The 22,736-nt window shown below is 36.0% G+C and overlaps 2 protein-coding genes across 2 annotated transcripts; both read right to left on the bottom strand.

Moving 5' to 3' along the window:
• Positions 1–1,801: 1,801 nt before the first annotated feature.
• On the bottom strand, positions 1,802–6,394 carry LOC113310494 (dihydropyrimidine dehydrogenase (NADP(+)), chloroplastic-like). The gene is made up of 7 exons (XM_026559185.1): positions 5,828–6,394; positions 4,084–4,350; positions 3,810–3,980; positions 3,068–3,180; positions 2,775–2,961; positions 2,275–2,384; positions 1,802–2,165 (listed from the first exon to the last, which is right to left on the bottom strand). Exons 1-7 carry the CDS (start codon positions 6,101–6,103, stop codon positions 2,006–2,008), a joined length of 1,284 nt encoding a protein of 427 aa, XP_026414970.1. The 5' UTR covers positions 6,104–6,394; the 3' UTR covers positions 1,802–2,005.
• Positions 6,395–6,795: 401 nt separating this feature from the next.
• Positions 6,796–11,368, bottom strand: LOC113310840 (probable glutamate carboxypeptidase AMP1). The gene is made up of 10 exons (XM_026559639.1): positions 10,177–11,368; positions 8,908–9,150; positions 8,563–8,715; positions 8,296–8,364; positions 8,062–8,149; positions 7,870–7,953; positions 7,703–7,791; positions 7,503–7,616; positions 7,265–7,399; positions 6,796–7,153 (listed from the first exon to the last, which is right to left on the bottom strand). The coding sequence occupies exons 1-10, from the start codon at positions 11,146–11,148 to the stop codon at positions 6,962–6,964; spliced, it is 2,139 nt and encodes a 712-aa protein (XP_026415424.1). The 5' UTR covers positions 11,149–11,368; the 3' UTR covers positions 6,796–6,961.
• Between the last annotated feature and the right edge of the window lie 11,368 nt (positions 11,369–22,736).

The raw sequence follows: 22,736 nt of genomic DNA on the forward strand, positions 1-22,736 counted from the left end.
GAAAGTAATCAGGGGGAGGATTCAAGGATATGATGTCGACATAACTTACTTCGAAATTGAAGTTGTGTTGTACTCTTTTTCCCTTCGATCGAGAATAATTTTTCCCAAAGGGTTTTGTTTCTCTGCAAGGTTTTCAGCGAGACGACACTAAAAGCATCAAGTACGTTGAACGTTAAAGACATAAAGATCGTGTTGATATTACTGAAAATATATGAATCAAAGAAATGAAACGCGATAGTCCGTTAAGCGACACAACTTCCAGAATCAACAACATGGTCTTATAAACATTCAAGACACCAAAGCACAGTGTTATAAACTTCTTTTGACTGCATTAGACTAATAAAAATTGTCTGACATCAGGGGGAGCATCTAATGGTGTGTTGAACTATTTTCCTTCATCGAGGTTACTTTTTCCCACAGGGTTTTGTTACTCGGCAAGGTTTTTAATGAGGCAACAACAAACACCGGAAAATAATTTCCTAACTAAGGCTATTCTATTTCCTATAAGGATTTTCTGCCCTAGGAGTTGTGAAGCAACTAGTCAAATTCAACGGAGCAAAGTGATCATCTACAACGGATCACCTTTACACGTTGTACTCTTTTCCCTTTGTCAAGGTTTTAATGAGGCAACGTGTTCGAGTCCAACTATGTTCTAAGTTTGCTCAATATTGTACTCTTTTCTTTTAGTTCAGGTTTTGTCCCTTTGGGTTTTCCTGACGAAGTTTTAACGAGACAATTAACTTAGACTTGTCGGTATTTGAAGATCGTATTGCATGTGATGAACTACATGTAAAATACGAGACAACATGTGAAGTACTACATATGAAGAGTTGTACCAAGGTTTTGTCCCACTGGGTTTTTCCTTGTCAAAGTTTTAATGAGGCAATTGATTTTGGCACAAGTCATCAAGAAGAGGACGACATTTGAAGAACTACATTCGAAGCACTAAATGTGAAGCCCTGTATATAAAGTTCTATTGGACCGCACAAGGGGGAGTGTTGTAGGGTCTACGACCCATAGATGTGTGGCCCAACTAGATACATAGGGTTTGCCTTTCCATGTATATATATATTATTGTATTCATGTAACCCTGCTGCTAATCAATAAGAAACTCTGCCTCTTTCTCTATTGTTTTCATCTTTATCACTACAAAAATAGGATATATTTAAGAGAAGCCTAAACAAAAGGGGCTCTTCAAATCCCCTTTTTCTTTTGAAAGAAAACCCTAATGACGGATTGCTTATAATATTAATATTTAATTGATTAAGAAAAATATCCATAAAAGATGGAAAAAAGTGAGATAGATTTTGAGCTTTTTTTTTTCTTTTCCAATTTCACCTTGATTTTGTTCATTTTCTGTGAACAAATTAACAAACAAGGTGTTGATTGTCAAAAGTGAAAATGAGAGAGATCGTATGAAAGCGCCCGTAGACCGTAGCTTTATCCTGACTCCAGGCCTGAGGCAGAGTTAATAAACAGGATTGTCATAAATAAATATGAGAAAAGATTGTATGAAAGCATCTGTAGCTCAGTGGATAGAGCGTCTGTTTCCTAAGCGGGAAGTCGTAGGTTCGACCCCTAACTGGCGCGCGTCAATCACTTATTTTTTTTGTGTGCAATACCACTTTAGCAAACCATGCCGGGCCAACAATCAAGTGGTCTGATTGTTAGCAATAGTTTGGTATGCTCCCTCCCACAGGTAGGGGTTTGGACCCCCTAATTGACAGAAATAACTCCTAAAACGAGTCATGGATGACCACTGTTCGAGAAAAAAAAAAAAAGAAAAAAAAAACCAGAAAAATTAAGGAAGAAATCTATTCAATGAGAAAAAGATGAGGGGTTCGAACCCTCAAAAGTTCTACTGAAAAAGAACTCCGTTTAGGCTACATTGATTTTTAGAAAAGAGAATCCAATTACATGTTACAAACTAACAGAGCCTCACGATTCATGTCGTCTTTTCCACGAAATGTAGAATAAGTGATTCATTTTTTAACATATCAACAGATTATTGGTTAGACACCATGCTCTCGGTTTCCTCCACAAAACCATCTCCTGTCCAATCCTTGTCGGATTGTAGACCTAGCCTGATAGCTTTCCTCTGTTTAATCGCTTCTCTCTGCCTATGTACCAAGTCGGTATGAGTGGTGAAGTACGGTAAAGAAACCCTGCGGATACCAAAGATGCAATTTGTAAAACGTCAAAAAAAAAAACAAAAAAAAAACAGAACAATTGGAGAAAAAGCATGCACAGAGGAATATCCTTACAGATACATACCCTCTAAAATCTTCTATTGAAGTGAAATTGTGCTTTCTCATGAAATCTTTCAACTCCTCGGAAAGTTTCTTTACAAGTCCATACCCATGCATCATTACACCGGTGCAAACCTACAAAGAAATGATCATTATGACTTGCCTAACTCAGGGGCGGAGCTAGAAACCTCACTAAGGGGAAGCAAACTATTATTAGGGGGTGCAAAATAGAAAAAAAATAGGCTTGGCTGTCCAAGATTTTGGAAATTTTAGGCTTGGGAGCTAGTTTGGGAGGGGTGTGCAATTGCACACCCTTGCACTACACTAGCTCCGGCCCTGGCCTAACTTTCCATTCAGTTTCTAAATAGACTTATAAATAAGCTTTTTCAGTAGGTATGGTATGGAAGTATGAGCTGACATCTCTCAACCAAACCAGTGTAGAGGTTCCAATATTCAATCTACAAATTAAATATAACATGATCGAATGAAAGCTGTTCTGGACATGCTTTTAAGTATGCCCCAAACCTGAACTGTATTTGCTCCAAGAAGAATAAATTCAGCTGCATCCCCACCGGTCTCAACTCCTCCAATACCAGAAAGTGAGCAATCCTTGTCAGCAAATTCTGATTTCATCATTTGAGCAATGTTCATGACCTTTCCAAGTGCAATAGGATGAACTGCCTTGCACGAATAGCCTCCAGGGGTGGAGTACCTGATACATTTAACGAAAAAATAATTAGTAGAAAACACTAGGAGTATAAAAACTTTTGGAATGATAAATTCCTGGGTAGTGTCATAAAGATCAAGAAATCACTAACCCTTCAACACAAGGCTCTGGACGTAAACTAGTTAGATTAATTCCCATGACACTCATGATTGTGTTAATAGCAGCAACCCCTTCGCACCCTGTTCTCAGGGCGATCCTCGCTGGCTGCATACAACAAGAAAGGGTAGGACAATGTTACTGCAATGGGGTACGATGCGAAAGAAAATTGCAGTCAAAACAGTTATATAACCAAAGGGCACATCAACGTATTGGCTAGTAGGCACAGATAAATAGTACATAAGAGAGCATACTAGTGCAATACTCGATGCAGAAGAAGAATCGAGTAGGCAGAGTGGCACAAAAACACAAAAAAGTCGATTGAAAATCAATTTTATCGTCACCGGGGCCGAGTCATGTTTGAAGACTCCTTTCGAACTTTCTATGCGGAATGAACGAACTCGACGTATACGAGTCCTGAACTATATCCAGTGCTATTGATGGTGGACAAGATCAAAGGAAAGAAAGTTGAGAACTCCAGATTTCAGCAACCACTTTAGGCAGATGCAAATGTCAACCTTATTTGAAAGTTGCTAAAGCTTGTCATACACAATAACTGCAAAGTCTGCAATGCATTTATTTAACTACACTCACTAAAGATATTTCTTGGTACTGGAGGTATCATACATAACCAGGTAAAGGAAAAATAAGGACAAACAAAAGATTAAGAATGAATGTAAGAAAGGCAAACCAGGCTCGATAAAAACAAGTCACGGGAAGAGCGTAAACAAGCCAACCTGTGTAATATCGGTGATGTTTGGAGTCATCTTTGCCCATACAGGTACTATGGCTTTTGCGTTCACCCATCCACATACCTCCTCCACTAACGCACAGTCTTGCCCTACAGCAGCGCCCATCCTCCGCTCGGGCATACCATGAGGACATGAGAAATTGAGTTCAAGGGCATCCTAAAAAGCAATAGCAATAGAAGAAAGATAAATCACATTGCAAGATGTAGACTAAACGGTGCTCAAATCAGTTTATTGTAGAAAATTGGTCTTTGGAATATACCACTCCAGATTCCTCAACTCGGTCAATAAGTTCTTCCCAGGCACCCCTGTCATATTCCTCCATGATTGAAGCAATTAAGATACGGTCAGGGTACTCTTTTTTTAACTGCTTAAACTCTTTTAACATAGTTTCAAGAGGTCGATCACTAATGAGCTCAATATTTTGCCACCCAATAATTTCTCCTTTCGCAGATCCATTCGTTCCTCCCGCTCGGAGACGAGCATAACGGGGGGTTACATTGACGACTTTAGAAGCATCCAGAGATACCTACCACAAACAAAGTGCGGGTTCACAGAGTTAGATTCCAACAACAGATCTGTAGTATCATACACAACAATTCTAAATTTAGAACTCATAGATAACATTGAAGATTCATACAGTAGAATAGATCGCTAATGCAAAGAAGATGCCTCAAGTATATAACATTTGGGTTAAGACACATAAAAGTGCTTTTGTGTAAATTATAAATAAAGATGACCAGATCTGTACCAAACAAATTGAACAGTATGTATTCTTTGAACACATCTTTCGAGTAGATGAATTAGCTTCTTTGGTGTTACGCTTTCAAAACCGAATCTCTGAATGTTGCGCAACCACAGGAAAATCTACAATTTGTGATACATTTACAGTGCAAAAGTAGGCAAAACTGAATCTTGTTTGAGTTATATCTAAACATCTAAAACTTAACTTTGCTAGAAACCACACTTTTGATTGTTTTCGCCTAACCATCTCTATTGGATTCGCTAGGCTGATCTATTTCCATGTTGTTTAACTATCAATAGTTAATGACTTGGACTGACTAAACTGATCATAAATGAAAGGATGCAACAGTTGCAACTACAATATCAATTAAACTATTCATCATCTGTAGATTCTTAACTCAACCACTGAAGCGTCTATCCAACGGATCTTTTACCTTTGCTCTGTCAAAGAGTTGTTGCAGTTACACTATGCTGCTTATCATAAGCTAGGAAATTTCCTTTTGACATAAGCTTCACCTACAGTCCAAATTGTCATATGTTTGTTTTTTTCTCCTAATCATTTCCACATGAATAAGGCCAAGTCAGAAAACAATATATGTATTGTTCTGACATGAGCTTAACCTACAGCCCAAATTAGCAAATACATATGTACTATTGACAGATTTTTAGGCCCTTTCCAGGAACACGAGGAAAAACAATGTGCTGGCCAACCAGATGATAAAGAAATCACCCGTTCTAAACTTCTAAAATTGAACAGGTAAACGTATTACCTTTCTAAAGATTAGAATGTTTAGAGTTGGGTCTATTTTATATTAGATGATCGACATCATCCCCTAAATGGGCAACGTACTAAAACTTGTCATCCTGATGTCCACCACAGTGTTAAAAGATCCTACCTCCTCATAGGAAAATATAATTGATAAAGCAGAGTACTAAGGGGATATTCCATTTGTATTCAACACAATATTGCTCCTATATAGATGAGAAGTCAGTTTAGATACAATTAACCGAAGGAATACAAAAATGCCTGACTAATTATTTACTAATCCAATAACACCTAAGATAGTCACCTAGCAATCACTATTACTAGAGCACTTGTACTCGGCTAATTTCGAAACAAATTGCAATTTATAGTTCAATTCACTCCATAAACTAATACCTAAGCAAGAAAGATGACATACTTATTGTTACTCAATTCAGATCAGATCTCAAGCATCAAATTAGAAAACAAAATGAAAACAAGATCAAGAAAGAGATGTTACCGTTTTGGCGATGACGGCACCCCAACCTTCATCAAAAGCTCTCTTCATGACAGTGTAATTAGTACCAGGAGGTCCAGAACCAATAACGAAAGGATTTGGCATATGCAATCCATTAACAGTTACACTTAGATCTGGTTCTTGTTTTGCTTGAGAAGCAAAAACTCTAAAACCAACCCTGCTGACACTTGTTCTACCATAATTTGATCGTCTAAGTTTAGGAAATTCTAATAGACTGGAATTTCCTCCTCGAACATGAGCTGAACTTAAAGATGCCATTAACAATTAGGAATTAATTCAGAGGCAGAGAGAACTAATACCAGGAAGAATGATCACTGACTGATGAAGACTTTTGAGCTGAATAGTTTGAAATGAATAAATGAATCTTGAGTTTAATTTTCCTTTTGGATCGGTGAATCTGAGTTTAATATACTAAAATTTTATTACAATAATTCAAGGAATCTAGATGGCAATGCATTATGGAGGAAATTATAGAATGGATAGCTGTCGGTATCTCTGGTGATTAGTTAGATAGATGGAACTGGAATTTTCTACTCCTCTTTATGTCTCATTTCCTTTGTGTATTTCGTACGTATCTATGAAATTAAATAAAATATGTTTTGCTAACGTGGTTTTTTATTTTGATTTTCGAAAGTCTCCATTCTGCTTGTTTTTGAATTTCCGAAGTCTTCATTATTTTTGTTTTTACTGGTTTTTTTTTTTCCGGTAAAAAGGAAAAAGAATTACTGGGAGCTATTTGCCCAGTTGTTTTTACCCGGACGGATTCTCTACCACTGTAAATTTTCTTATTTGTTCGCTGGTTATGGGAGTACACATACTTGTTATTGAGAAGTCTGGCTAATCTTCAAGCAAGACTGAAAAACTGCTTTTCTTTCAGGACTTAATGGTTTGATTACAGATTCCTTTGGGACCCTCTTCTCCTAGTTTTGCTTAACAAATCTTACTAAGAATACAACTAAGTCGCATACATTTTCAACAGGTATCATAGTCGCGTAAAGAAAAAAAAAGAGATAGAACATTAAAAATTGAGATCCAATGTGATGTTGTTTTGCCATATGTACACTATAGACTACATCTTCATTTTTAGTTTGAAATTTTCTTATTCTTAAGTTTTGCTTAAAAGAGTTCTCCTTTAAGAGCAATAGAAGCCCTTTGAATCGCTCTAGCAACCTTCCATGTCTCATGTTGGATTGCTGACTTCCTTTCTTCTTGTTGTTCTTTAGGCATTCTAGCTGCTCTAGAAATGGCATCAGCTATCCCAGGAAAGATAACCAGCTTGCTTTCATCATCTTCGGGAGGTCCGTATACCTGTGAAATGCCATCGATTACTTAATAGTCATTGCTTAGGAACCCACTTGTTTAACACGTAAAGCAAAAACAGAAACAGAAGGTAAAAAAGAAAAGAAAAGAGAACTCTACCAAATGCTTGAACCATTGCCTTCCTTGAAGACCCTCTGGATCCAAAAAACCTCTCTCTGCAAGCATCATTTTATCATTCAAGGACCGTCTCTTCATTATCAGTAAGTCATCGCTGGTAATTTGCTCTCTTAGTTCCTGATGTAATTTTTAACAAAAAGAAGAGTAAAACCGGAATGAACATGCTGGTTTCAAGAACGATATTCTTAGTGACTTGCTGAAAGTATCAATCTAATCTCACCTTCGCTTCTGATTCAACTTCTTTAGCTGCAATGGTAAATTCCTGGATGGCTGAGGTTATGGGACGTAGATCTAGATCACTTCCCAACAAGTTCTCCAAAGTTTTCGCATAATCCTATATATAATTGTTTTTAGGTTTTAAGATTTTATGCAGCTTGTTATTTTTCGTAATTGACAGGAATTAATGGTACAAATCCATACCTGCAACTTAGTAGCATAAGCCGAGTAGTCAAATGGTAAGATAAGATCATCAGCAAGGTGAAGGGCTAAAAGTCCCCATATACCGGAAACTGGTACAACATATCAAAGTTAGGCATCTTGAAGACATGTCAGTTAGTCCATCTATTGACAGTTATAAAATTGTTTACCAGTCACATGACGGCGAAATAGTGGATCCCCGTACATGGTCATCCAATCAAAGGAATCGAAAGCAGTGTGATAGACGGGAAAATCTGAATGACAACGTGTAAGTTAGTAAGTAAAAATTTATGCTGTACTACTTTTTCACCTTGAGAACTACTTTTAGTTAATGCAAAAGCTCTATGTTAAACACGACTTACCTTTTCCGTAGTACAAATCAATTGATGGAACGCCTGCATGTTGCAAAAATGAAGCATAATCAGAATCAACTCCACCGAGCCTCTGAATCTGCAAACCCAAGTAAGATAAGCATTAAATTTGATGTGAAAAGGTATACAATGAGTTAATACACAGTAAACTGAGTTTCATGACACTGCTTAAGTTCAATAGAAATGTGTAAATCTAAGACGAGTAATTCGGTAAGAACTGCTTACATCGATTCCACTGTTTCTAGCAAACCATGTCTGGTATACTTCCATGTCCTCCGAATCAGGATCCTTAATCTGAAATAGTCCCATTGTATTATGAATTAATGAAGAAGCAACTGTCTTCAAAAATTTCTAGTCTCCATTACCAATGACTGAAAAAATTTTAATCTTTAGAAAAGCACCAAAAAAACCTACAATTCTAAAATAAAACATAAACTTCAGGGCTGGAAAGCTCGTCTCACTCAACACTTAAAGATAGAACAGAAAACAGACCTTTTTCGTAACAGCAATAATGAGATTGTCTAGTTGAGGAGTTGCACGGGCAAAAAACCCTGGCCCTTGAACTGCACAGTCAACATTAAGGTATGTAACAGCTTTAGATCCCAAGTTCACAAGGTTCTGCTCAACCCATTCAGTAGATCCGACCTGGTAAATAGATACCAAAATTCATAAGTCTAATTCAATCTCAAATAAAAGGACTATCTGACATTCAATTCAAAAGTTTGGTAGTCAAATAATTTTGAGCTATGATTTTCCTGACCACTCGATAATATGAAGCAAACGAAGAAGAAATCGAAGTATGAGAGTGAATAGCAAAATGAAGATGAACAATCCTACCATCCCAAACTCTTCGGCATCCCAACTGCAGAGAATAATAGTCCTCCGTGGGACCCACCCATACCGCATCAGCAGGGCGTATCGTCGAGCAATGTCAAGAAGGGCTGCAGTTCCACTATTGGGGTCAACAGCACCATATGTCCAAGCGTCTCTGTGGTTTCCCAGAAGGACATACCGATCTGGCTCTTCCCATCCTTTTATTACTGCAAAAACATTATGTATTGTTGCTTCCCTTTTCTCCTCCTAGAAACAATTTTTTTTTGCTGAATCAGCAATTATATGAATTTTAAAAGTAAATAGGTATTAGGAATGCCATGGAAAAGCAGAACTGATCTACAAGCTAACAAATATTACCTGTGAGGGTGGGGTAATCGCCTATGCTAAAGAAATGTGATGGTATCACACTCTCTAATGTTTACTATCGACTATGTATTAAAACAATGCCTCAACATGAGGCTCTTACTAAGAATATTACTCCTTGTAAGTAATTATCTTATGGATGGAAGACATTTTGTTTAACCCTTTATAGGCCAATACGCCAATAGTAAATTTACACATTACTCTCTTCTACATCTCAGTCCCCTACGGAATGAGCAGCAACTTTTATCAACTCAAAAGAGAAAATCGACATCAGAAACATCAGTTTTAACTATTCATCATCATTATGTTAAACGCAAAGACAAAAATGTCAGAGCTTCTACTAATCCGAGTGATCAAACACAATACGACGAAATAGACTCTTATCTGAAGAAAAATAGAATCATGTTTACCACAAAAAAAATAGAAAACTTTTTTCAGGTTCCTACGACATATATATCCGAGTCCGCGTCCTTAAAGATACACCCCCAATAAAAACAGAGTTGGTCTTATCTATTATGTTCAAACAGATATATTGGAATTTCACCATGGACCACAAACCCCACCCTTGACTTTTACCTCAAAATTTAGCCTAGCTTTTACTACAAAAAATCATAATCTTGTCTTTAGCATTACATCATATAATTTTTATGCATCAATGGGTATAAGGTGGTCACAATTGGCTCCTTTTAGAAATTCAAAGTCGCACCTCAGTAACTTGCACCACAATAAGATTCACGCGCTTCATAACCACTTCTGTAACATAAAACCTCTAAAATTATGAACCAACTCTCACCAACTTACTAAGATGAATCCCATGTATGTAAAACTTCATAGCACAGAACACTTGAAGCGTAAACTAGATATTTCAATGTATGATTTAGTTAAAATGTAAAAGAAGAATTACTGTACCTGGTAAGTGAAGTTGACCAAAGTTGGCCCTGGACCAACTCTTCCAACCTTAGATTTTAGAGTCACCTTCCATTCATCAGGCACCTTAGGTCCCTCTAAGCCTTCTAAAATCATCTCAGCATTCTCAACAGATATGGGCATAGATGGAATTTTAGGAAATCTTTTCATAACTTGATTATCTTTTACCCCTAATTTCTCACCACCTTCAATCCCACCCCAACCAGGTGATAATGGATCTCCTAATCCTTTCATAACGGTACCTCTCTCCACACCACCATTAAACCTTGTTGTTTTCCCATCACCGCCTTCTGTATACATCAACAAAGCCACTGCTCCATTCTCTGCAGCTCTTTCCACAATCCCTGCCCTAGATAGAACCTCCCCTCTTCTTGCAATTACAACAGACCCACTAACATTAACCCCTAAATCAATAAGTTTATTATAATCTTCAATTCTACCATAATTAGCAAAAACCATTTTAGCCATTGTTTTTCCAGAAGGCGAATACGCATGAAATGGTACTACAATTTTACCTAACTGACCTAATTCTGTTAAAGATAATTCCTTTGATGTCCCATTACTAAAATGCAATGATAACGAAGAGTGTACCGGGTAAGAAAGTAAAGCCTCAAAATTTACAGTATGGGTTTCAAAATTTAAGTCTTTGAAATGTTTATGAACATATTCTACTGTTTTTAATGAAGATTGGGTTCCTGCTATATGTGGGTGCTGGGTTAGTTCTCTCAGGTAAGATGAAATGGTATAATTACTAGATGAAGTTAAGAAAATTTCTTGAAAATGAAGGAAATCTTTTTGATAATTTTGATGGTTTTCCGTTGAAGTTGTTGTTGTTGAATGATTTTGTAAGGTATATAACCCTAAAATGCATAGAAACACTACAAAAACTAGGGTACATGAAGCTGAAGATAAAACCATACTTGAAGAAGCGTTTGCGTGCAGAGGTTGAGCCATTTATTTCTGGAGAAAAAAAACCCAGAAAATAATGAGAATTTGAGATATATCAAGATATGGGTTTTTATGTATTTGTTAACATAATAAGTAAGATAAGGTTAGGGTTTGTTAATGTTCAGAGAAGAAAAGGGTTGTTTCTGGCAAAGAGAATATGAAGTTTCGGGAAATGGAAACTGAAAACTGAGTGAATATTAGTAGCAGAGAGGGAGGAGAGAATAAGTGCGTTTGGAACTGGGTTGCACGGACGCTCCATTCCTTGAGCCGTGTCCGCGCCGGACTCGCGTCGGATACGGAACGCACGTGGGACGCTGATATGACGCGTGTCTGAGCACCAATTTGCGCGTCCTGCACGCGTCTGGTTTGCACGCACCGATGACGCGTGTCCGACGCATTTTGTTTCCATTTTCATTTAAACTTCTTCCTTTATTTTCACTATTATTAAACAAATGAAGAAAGACAAACATTTTGATCAATAATTTAGATCTTTATTAGGGTTTTGTAATTGGAAATGATATCACATATACACTTAGTTGGACATGTGTTGTTCTAAGAATGGATTTTGATTGTGCCATGTGTTTAGTAGTGACTGATTGTTTGACCTTGGGCGTGTATAAACAAACGATATCTTCTTTTATTTTTAATTTATACACATGTAGCATCATTTTCTAATTTTTAGAATCGAAATACTTGACTTTATTGTATAAATACATGATTCTATATGTAAAATAATATATAAATAAAATATGTATATACGTGTCCGCATCCTAATTTTTTGTAAATTTTGTAGTATACGCGTCGTGTCGTGTCCGTGCAACCCAGGTTTCGAAGGATAAAGTAAAAGTTAAAAAAAAATATATATATATATATATAAATGGCAACTTTATTCACTTCATCAGTTACTAGTACGATTCGTAGTGTATTTCGGCCGTTGTTTTCAAGGTCAGGCCCTCATATCATATGACTCAACAGTCTCATCCAAAACATTAAATCACCTGAACAGTATATGTGAGCCCTACCCTGTTTGGGAACATTTCAGAGGTGCTAGTGCTGTACATGACTACCGGCGCCAAGTGATGCGCCATTATTGACCAGTCTATCAACTATGTTAACCAGCAAATAACATGCCATTTACTGGCCGGTTGCTTTGGAACGTGACATTCAAGGATGAATGCATCTTCCAGGAGACTTAAGATGTGCTAAGACAGTGAAAAATGACTTCACGGCTTTCGTATGATCCACCATTCTCCAAAAAGAAACACGGGTTACAAATTGGTTATAATTTCCCATCAGAACAGTAGGTTCCTAAACCAGAATTCATGCACCACTGTGCGTCAACTATTTCATTGACAGAAATCACTGTAACTGTTGTACTATCGATTTGCAAACACTACAGTTTTTTTTTTGGACGTGGATATCATTTTCTGTCATCAAGCAAGTCCTCTTCAATCAATTGTACGCTGACATAATGTTGACATTTTAGCTTGAATGTGATTCGATTGTTGATAGTATATTTTTTTATAAGGTGGGAACTTATAAAATCACTTGATTGGATTAAAATATTAAAGGGGAATCAGCATCTATTCTCTCTTTATACGTCCTTTTTTTCTTTCTTTTCTTCTGTTGTCTTGTTTGATGATCTAGTCTAGTGGAAGTCCATTCATTTTAATCATAGACAAAAATGAGTGGGTACGGGATAGCAATTTCACCACTCTTTTTCTCTTTTTAATTTCATGAAATCAGTCGCTTTGTTTTTCAGATCTCTTGAAATGCAATGATATACGTCGGAATGGTAAAGGCATTGTGAGCCTTCTTCCTAGCATGACCTAGTAGAGTTGTGTTAGTGGTCTAAGTAAATTTGACATTTCCCATTTGGCATGAAGATATAGGGTTGGTGAGCTGCCGAGAATTTACAATAGTTATAATGGACTGACACGCATTGTGCAGCAAAACGGTTGGCCGTTAATAAATATGGATTTCAGAAACATGCTATGCTATTGCTAAATGAATAAAGCTTTCGGCCCCTCGTTAGGTATTTGAGGTGCTTTTATAGCCTGGTTAAATTGAGACCTATGATGATTAATCGGGACCTATGACTAAAAAACAAAAAGGGTCATTAAGAAGTAATTTCTAAAAGCCTTTTATCCAACTATTTTAGTTAATGACTAATTTGTCCTTAATTATTTAGCGTTAATTTAGTTGATTAGTAGTAAAAAAAATTATATTAGATGTGAAATTAACTTGTGTTAATGAATCATCTAAACATGAAAAGATTTAAAATTTTGAAATTTTTTGGGCAAATTAATAAAGTAACCAACTTCAACACCCCTAATTAATAAACCGGCCGTTTTCTCAAAATGTTTTATAAACTGGCCTTTCCGTTATTTATTTCATACGGTCCCACCAAGATGGTCCAACAAGTTGACTTAGTCAATTTCTATACTTAAAATGACCACCATATCCTTCATCTAACCCTTGTATCTTCTCTTTGGTTTTTACATTGTCGAGAGTCTATTTTGAAAAAAATTCTAAAGCCAGGAACGGAGAAGCAGCGACCTTCATCTTCTGATTTTAGTTAGAGTTTGCAACAAATGGGATGAACCACCAGAAGATTTTCTTTGTCTCAACTGTTCTTAGTCTCTCCCTTTCTCTCAATTGTTCTTAGTCTCTCTCTTTCTCTCAACTGTTCGTAATCCTTGTTAATTCAGTTAGTTGTATTTTTTGATAATACTTTAATTGAATTGATTCAGTTTGAGACAATGGGTTTGTGTTAATTCATCATATGCATGTTCGTTTGGATCTAATTTCAACAATTAGGGTTCTGGATGTTGCATTGGGGATTCCTTAATTAGGGTTCTTCAGAAATTAGGGGATTGCGTTAATTAGGATTTTTAATTTTATCAATTAAATGGGTACTGCTGCCATCATGATTAACAGTGGTTGATAAGAAAATCATTTGGGTTTGAATCAGTAACAATTTGGTTGGATTTTGGATGAGTTTTGTTGCTGGTATGGTAAGCTTTTAATTGGGTATTTGATTTCAATTATTGTTGCAGAGATTTGATTTTCATGCACATAAGAATTGATTAGAGTTTAGTTATGTTGATTTCAAAGGGATTTGATTTCAATTGTTCACTTGTAACAGGGAAGAGATGGGGTCTGCTAAATTAAACAAGGAATAGATGAAGAGGCTCAGTTATGTATGTGCATGTGTTGAAGGCATTGATTTTACAGAGAAGTTGCGCTGTTGTTGTTCTAGTGGAGTTGCAGCTGGAGTTGTAGGTGGTTTCTGGGTTGGCAAGAGTTATAGAAATGGAGATGGTGGTAAGTTACAGATGCAGTTTTGTGGATTCAGCTACATATGAGCATTTGAAGTCAACATGGGGTCTGGTAGCTATGGTTTATACTTTATGAAGATATTAGAGGTGAGGATTTGTTGCAGCTGTTGTTCAAGAGGTGATGTTGCAGGTACTCTGGTGTTGCTGAGTATGGAGAAGGGAAGGAAGATGTGGAAAAATTTACAAATCCCATGGTTGTTTTACACACTCAACATGTATGTAGAAATGCCTACATAATGATGTTCTTCACTTGGTCCGAGTCACTGAGTTGGCTCGAAAACGACTCATGTTATTAACTCGACCTAGTCAATCCATGTGAGGGTCTAACTGTCTTTTACTGAGTAGGATAACTGACACATAAGCATTTAACTGATGTTACCCGTTTTATTCAAAAAACGGGACGGAAAAAGTCAGACTCGGCCAGTTTGTAAAACAATTCAAAAAAACGGCCAGTTTCTTAATTATGACCCAAAAAGTTGGTTACTTTATTAAAAAGCCCAAATTTTTTTAAGAACACCAACCAAGAATCGGCCTATGTTCACATTAGTATCAACCGATTGTAATTTCAAAAATATACATAAATTTTTTTGAAATTTGCTTTTACCCAGAATCGGTTTATATAGACATGAAAATCAACCGATTATCCAGAATCAGATTATATGGACATGAACATAAATCGATCCGGTAATTTTTTTCTTTTTGATCGGGAAATTATGTGTTGTTAAATATCAAATACAACCAACATTTATTCTACTCCATAAATATACTCGAGTAAAGAATGAGTATGATTTCATACTCATTTTCAAATTGTTTGAGAAGTCATACTCGTTTCCAATTCGAGTATAAAATCATGAACATCGAAAACCAGAATCGGTTTATATATGTGTACACCAAAAACCGATTCCTGGTAACATCAACTACAATCGGTTTATTCTATTGCACACATAAACCGATTTTGGGTTGATTTTTCAAAAAATTAGATGAAGAAATTTCAGAGATTCATGGTTAAATCGTTGTTGAGTTTCTCTAAAGGAACGGATTAAAGGGAGTTAACTCAATCACTCGAATTTGTTTGTCGCCGATTTTTTTTTCAAAAACCAAAAAATAGAGAATTGAATTGTTGTTTTTGATAAGGTTTTAGTTTGTTTTTTTTTTTGATGAATTGGGTTTTAATTTTTGATTGAAGATTGTTAATAGAAATGATTTAGATTTTAGAATTTGTTTTACGAATTATTAAGAATGTACAAGGGTAATCTAGTATTTTAATACATTTTAGACACCCCTTATCATTCTCTATTGGGTGGATGAAGAAATCCATAGGCCCCAATTAATCACCATAGGCCCCAATTTAGCCAGGTTTTATAGACCATTTTGAATGCTTTAACCGTTGTTCACATCAGATAGGGTAAGTATCAAATTTGGTAAATATTCATCTCCCCTCCTTTTAATACCGATAAGAAAATAGAAAAACATTAGCCTTCATAACCGTTAGATTCCACTTAGTTTAACTCTTAGCCACTAGATGTAGGAATATTTTAAAAAAAGATTCTCGTCACAAAAAGATTCCCGTCACAAAATTCTGTATTTACGAAAATATCGTTTTTATAAAAATAAAGATAAATATTTAAAAACTCCACATTTTCCAAACCGTACGTCGGATTTTTGTGAACTTTATATATTTGAAATACCTTTGAACTATCTATGCAACGAGCATAAATAGTTGTTTCATGAGCTGTGTAACCAATTGAGTAACCTAAATAATAAGAGATTATTTTATATCTTTATCCTTGAACTTGGTATCTCAGAGCTAGGGTTCTTAAATCATGGGCAGCGATTCAGAACTATATGAGAGATCTGACAAACTAATACACAAAGAGAAGATGGAAACATCTAACAAATCTGCCTCCATTATTGTTCAATATGAAGGTGCAACATTCAAGACAGGAATTATTCTTGATGAAACCAACTATGATTTGTGGTCACAAATCATGGAGATACATATCACTGAGAAAGAAAAAAGTTCTTTTATTCTAGGCAAGACAAAAAAAAACTACTGAAGAAGACGAGGGATATGAAAAGTGGTACATAGATAACCAAAAAGTCAAGAGATGGTTGTTGATGTCCATGTCACCAGAAATCATGAAGAGATACATTCTATTACCTACTGCTCGAGATATTTGGGAAGCACTATATAAAGCCTTTTATGATAGAGATGATGAACTACAGGTATTTACTCTCAATCAACGAGTGTTTTCTGCAAAACAAAATGGCAGAGCACTCTCTATTTATTACGAAGAGCTAACTGAAATCTTTGGAGAGTTGGATCATCGTGATAAAGTGACTATGGAGAATACAAATGATATTGAAACCTATCGAAAATCAATTCAACGTCTAAGGGTGCATATCTTCCTTGATGGGTTAGATGAAAGTTTTGAGCAGATCCGTGGTGAAATCTTGAGAAAGGATCATATTCCTGAATTGGAATTATGTTATGCACTTGTTCGTCGTGAATCTGATCGATGTACAACGATGGTTAAAGAATCATAAGTAATTGAACCTTCTTCTATGGTAACTCGGAACTGGTACAATCAAAAGGGATCCTTTCAGAGACATTCGAAGGAGGTGGACAAGTCCACACTCAAGTGTACTCATTGTAATCAAACTGAACATACAAAAAATATTTTTTTTGAGTTAGTTGGATATGTAGAATGGTGGGATCAACATCTCGAGAGTAAGAAGGAGTCAAAAAGGAATTTTAATGTTGCTTCGTCTTCAACAAAGAAACAAAGGGATTTTATGGTAACATCTGCATCAGTTGCAAGAGCAGCTAATGATGGTAAGGTTTTAAATATATCTTTACTTGTTTCGAATAATTCATGAATAGTTGATTCTGGTGCTACAGACCATATGACATTTGATTCTAGACAAATTTCATCTATTAAACCATTTATACAAAAAACAGTCTCCACTGTAAATGGCTCACAAGATCCAATTATTGGTGAAGGATCAGTACCCCTCACTGAAACTTTGAACTTAGATTCTGTCTTGGTAGTTCCCACCTTAGATTGTAGTTTGTTATTAGTTTCCCAAATAACTAATACTTTACATTGTGTGGTAATTTTTTGGCCTGACTCTTGTGTATTTAAGGACATCAAAGCAAGGAAAACGATTGGTTATGGTTTTAAGCGTGGGAAGCTATATTACTTGGATTTGGTGTCGAGTAGTTCTGGTAAGTTACGTCAAGCTCTACTTGTTGATGGTTCCGAGGGGGAGAGACAGAAATCTCAAATCTTGTTATGGAATCGATGATTAGGACATGCGTCATTTGGATACTTGAAAAAGTTATGTCCTAGCTTGTTTGCAAAAATTGATATCTCTAGTATTCATTGTGAAGTATGTGAACTTGCAAAAAGCCATCGTGCTTTTTCCACTATCTTTCAATAAGAGTCCATTTCCTTTTATGGTTATCCATTCTGATGTTTGGGGGCCATCTAAAGTCACTACTTTGGGTGGTTCAAAGTGGTTTGTTACGTTTATTGATGATTGCACCAGGATGACTTGGGTGTATCTAATGAAGACTAAAAGTGAAGTTACTTCGTTATTTCAACGATTTTATAAAATGATTAGTACTTAGTACAACAAACAAGTTCAAGTACTGCGTAGTGATAGTGGTGGTGAATATATGGATTCTGACCTTCAACATTTTTTGGAGGGACATCGAATTATTCATCAAAATACATGTTCTAATACACCTCAGCAAAATGGAGTAGCCGAGAGAAAAAATCGTCACCTATTGGAAGTTGTTTGTGCTTCAATGATAGAAGCACATATGCCATTGTCATACTGGGGTGAGGCACTTACTTCTGCAACATATCCTATAAATAGAGTACCTTCTAGTACCATTGTGTTTCAGACACCATATCAAGCTCTTACTTAAGCAGTTGTCGCTCCTACTGTTCCAAATTTACCACCTCAGGTGTTTGGTTGTGTAGCTTTTGTACATCTATACAAGAGTCAGCGTGATAAGTTGGCTCCTCGAGCTTTGAAATGTGTATTTGTAGGATATGCAGCAACAAAAAGGGATACCATTGTTATCATCCTCCAACTAAACGAATGTTCGTTATTTGGATGTTGTATTTCATGAAGATTCCATGTATTTTTCATGTGAGTCTGAACTTCAGGGGGAGTACCACAAGGAAATTCAGACTCTTAACTATGATGACGATATATCTGATACTGATATATCTGTTATTACTATCCGTGATGATATAATCAGTCAATCTGTTGACGAAGAAATTATTAGAGATAAAAAAGTTTCGAGAGAGAAAACAGAATCAGGAAATGCAGTATCTGATCAAAATACTGAAATTCAAGAAGAAGTTCTAAGAGAAGAAATTACAGAGTCTACAGTACTTCAAGAAGATGAAACACCTAACCAATCTTCTGTCGAGGATGTTCCTGAACTGTCAAGAAAACAGCTTCCGCGACGCATATACATAGGTATTCCTAAATCCCACATAAACCAGAAATCTCTAATAAGGCCAAGTACCCTATGAGCCATTATGTCTCTACCCACAGTTTGTTTGATACAATTAAGGCATTCGTGAATCAACTATCTACTGTTTTTATTCCTAACAATGTGCAGGAAGCATTGGATCATCCAAAATGGAAGGCGGCTATGGACAAAGAAGAGAAATCCTTAAGAGAAAATGGTATTTGGGATTATGTTGATTGTCCAGAAGGAAGAAATATTGTGGGATGGTACTTGGGATTACGTTTATCACCATTAAATACAAGGAAAATGGTGAGATTGAACGCTATAAACCAAGGTTAGTTGCTAAGGGATACATCCAAACTTATGGAATAGATTATACTGAAACTTTTGCTCCTATAGCTAAAATCAACACAATGCGAGTCTTGTTATCTCTCGCTGCAAACTTGGACTGGCCTTTACAGCAGTTCGATATAAAAGATGCCTTTTTACATGGTGAATTTTCTGAAGAAGTGTACATGGAGCTTCCACCAGGTATTCTGATTTCTTCATCCCATAGTAAAAAGGTATGTAAGTTAAACAAATCATTGTATGGACTGAAACAATCTCCAAGAGCATGGTTTGGAAGATTTACCAAGTCTATGAGGAACTTTGGATATCGTCAGAGTAACTCTGATCATACTTTGTTCATAAAGAAAAGGAAAGATAAAATTACAGCTCTCATCATATATGTGGATGACATGGTGGTGACAGGAAATGATCCATAAGAGAGAAGATCTCTTCGTAACTACTTTTCTAAGGAATTTCAAATGAAAGACCTTGGTTCGCTAAAATACTTTCTTGGAATTGAAGTATCTCGATCTAGTAACAGAATTTTCTTGTCACAAAGAAAATATATCCTTGATTTATAACAAGAAGTTGGCATGTCAGCATGTCAACCAGTTCATACACCTATGGAAGAAAGGGTGAAATTATGTATTGAGCCTGATCAAGTACCTGTTGATAAAGGAAGATATAAAAGACTTGTGGGAAGATTGATGTATCTATCTCACACGAGGCTAGATCTTGCTTATGCACTTAGTGTTGTTAGCCAATTTATGCACAATTCATACGAGCAACACATGGATGTAGTTATGCGTATCTTGCGATATTTGAAGTCTGCTCCTGGAAAAGGGATCTTATTCTCTAAAAATGAAGATTGTCGAAGAATTGTGACATATAAATATTCGGACTATGTAGGACAAGTAGATGGCAGACGTTCTACTGCGGGCTACTTTACCTTTGTGGGAGGTAACCTAGTTACATGGAGAAGCAAAAAACATGATGTTGTTTCACGTTCAAGTGCAGAAGCTGAATTTAGAGGTATGACGAACGGTATTTGTGAAACTTTGTGGTTAAAGTTTCTTCTCAAGGACTTGGGGTTTCTTGTTAAGGAACTGATTCTTTTGTACTGTGATAATAAAGTTGCACGTGATATAACTCATAATCCTGTACAACATGATCGTACTAAACATGTGGAGGTTGATAGATTTTTCATCAAAGAGAAGTTGGACAAGAAGATTATTGATCTGTCGTCGATCCGTTCTGAAGATCAGCTTGCTGACTTCCTTACTCACTCAATATCGAGTAAGAAGTACTTAAGTTTTCTGGACAAGTTGGGCATGTGTGATATCTATGCACCAACTTGAGGGGGAGTGTTACACGAGCTGTATAACCAATTGACTAACCTAAATAATAAGAGATTCTTTTATATCTTTATCTTTGAACCATAGCAATACCAAATTTTTGTTTTTCAATTTTTTTTATGTTTCTCCAAATTTTTGTATGTTTTCCCTTTAAAAGATAGACATGGCTTAACAATGAATTTAAAAAATTTATACCTTGAAAAAAAAAAATGAAAAAATCTGTAAAGAAAATTGTTTCAAAAGTACACAAACAACGATCAATTTCGGATAAAAAATTATAACATATGGTGTCAAAGCACCACTAAATTTTTTTGCAAAGTAGAAAAAAATAGTATTGTCGACGTACAACGCACGTGCTCACTACTTGTCAATAGTAATTAAACAACCTTGAGATTTCTTTTTTTATGGGTAGGACAAATAAATATACATACTTATCCACGGCTCTTTAAGATGAAATTATTTGCATCTTTGTGAAGTGCGATAGAGAGTCTAAAAAGCTCTGGCGATTGACTCCGCGATTGAATCGGCTATCTGAGTTTCAGTTTATTTCAAATCTTATTCTAATTCGTAAGTTTCCTGCTTACCCTGTGCATTAAATTACTTCCCTGTCTAGTTTTTTTTCAAGTTATTAATAGATTCATATCTTTAATTTGTTTTTTTATTGAAACTTTTTTAAGTTAACTTTGATTCTCTCGTTTCTCATCTTTTCATGTTTTTATTTAGTCATGTCTAGCAGGTATTGCTAGGTGGCTTTTGATCTTTCACTCTGGTAAAGGTTCCAGTCCAAAGGTTGTCTCCTACCCAAAGGTTTCAATTTGAAAGTTATCGAGATGATAAAGATGGAAAGCTTGAGTTATATTACTGATAAAGACAAACATCCCAAAAGCTTTAAAAGATGGGTTATTCTTAACATCATACAATATAAATGGAGTGCCGAGAACAAAGAAAACAAAAATATGATGCATCATAAGATAAATATCACGAGAAGTGGCACTATATCTCTGCACAGATCAACACGTAATTGATGCTTTTCTTCTAAGTTTTCTTTAAATAGAGGATACATCAGGTTTAGCTCAACTTTCAATGGTTTTATTTTTCTTTCGTATTCCTAGTTTTATTCTCCAACTCAATGTCAACTAGGAAATCAGTAGGAGAGGTTTATGATCTCATGGAGAAAATAAAAAACACAACATTAGAAGAGGATGATCAACTTCAACGAGTTATTAGATACCCACATATCAAATTAAAACCAAGCATTAAGAAATGAGAAGTTTGTTTGATTGCCGTAGATGGTGAAATTTGGATAAGGGGTAAAAATATCATTTCAAGACCTTAAGACAAAAACTCAGCTCTCACGGGAGAGATTAATTCATTGGAATCAAGGCACCCCTAGCCACGATTTCTAATCTACGTCCCCGCGAGACTGCTGGTTATGATGTCGTGATTCCTAACACACATCCCTGTGAGATACTGATGGTCACGTAGGTTCTGTAGAGCGTCAAACATCCACGACAGACTTATGAACTAAAACAGCCACAATTCCAGCATGTCTTCGCGAAACGCAGCTGATTGTGATGCCATGATTCTTAGTATACATCCACGATGAGATACTGCTGATCATGTAGGCTCTATAGATGCGTAAAAACGTCCCGAGAGCACTTATTACCCAGAGCGGAGAAATACTTGTCTCCTGTAAGCACGACCCACCCTATTTGAGATCAAGGACTGATTCCTAATACATCATCACGAGATACACTGGTCACGTCTAAGATGCGCATGGAAAACTTACAATCTTGGCACAAACCCAACAAAGAGAAAGTGACTTGAAGATCTTATACGCCAAAATTTGGATGAAGTAGCGGATTGAGAGAAACCCCTCTACAAAAAATAGAGGAACGAGATTTTGGTCCGTAACGGCATGGAACCTATCCCCTAAATTAAAGTGATATATTAGTAATAATTTAAGTTATTTAGAAGTTCATTTTTAATTAAGTTATTTAAGTTATTTAGAAGTAGGATTTCAATTTCAATGTACTTTTTTATTTTTTAAATGTAGAATTTTAATTTCAATGTACC

Source organism: Papaver somniferum, chromosome 9, assembly GCF_003573695.1.
Source record: "Papaver somniferum cultivar HN1 chromosome 9, ASM357369v1, whole genome shotgun sequence".
Classification (NCBI taxonomy): domain Eukaryota; kingdom Viridiplantae; phylum Streptophyta; class Magnoliopsida; order Ranunculales; family Papaveraceae; genus Papaver; species Papaver somniferum.

What these genes read in the sequence shown, in the direction of transcription:
- LOC113310494 (XM_026559185.1), bottom strand. Translation starts at nt 6,103, where the DNA reads ATGGCATCTTTAAGTTCAGCTCATGTTCGAGGAGGAAATTCCAGTCTA. An exon ending in ACATCACCGATATTACACAG is followed by an intron (nt 3,181 to 3,809) that starts GTTGGCTTGTTT and finishes TGTTGTATGCAG; the next exon opens with CCAGCGAGGATCGCCCTGAG. An exon ending in TTGGAGCAAATACAGTTCAG is followed by an intron (nt 2,385 to 2,774) that starts GTTTGGGGCATA and finishes ATTTCTTTGTAG; the next exon opens with GTTTGCACCGGTGTAATGAT.
- LOC113310840 (XM_026559639.1), bottom strand. Translation starts at nt 11,148, where the DNA reads ATGGCTCAACCTCTGCACGCAAACGCTTCTTCAAGTATGGTTTTATCT. An exon ending in AAGTTGAATCAGAAGCGAAG is followed by an intron (nt 7,400 to 7,502) that starts GTGAGATTAGAT and finishes AAATTACATCAG; the next exon opens with GAACTAAGAGAGCAAATTAC. An exon ending in GGCAATGGTTCAAGCATTTG is followed by an intron (nt 7,154 to 7,264) that starts GTAGAGTTCTCT and finishes GGCATTTCACAG; the next exon opens with GTATACGGACCTCCCGAAGA.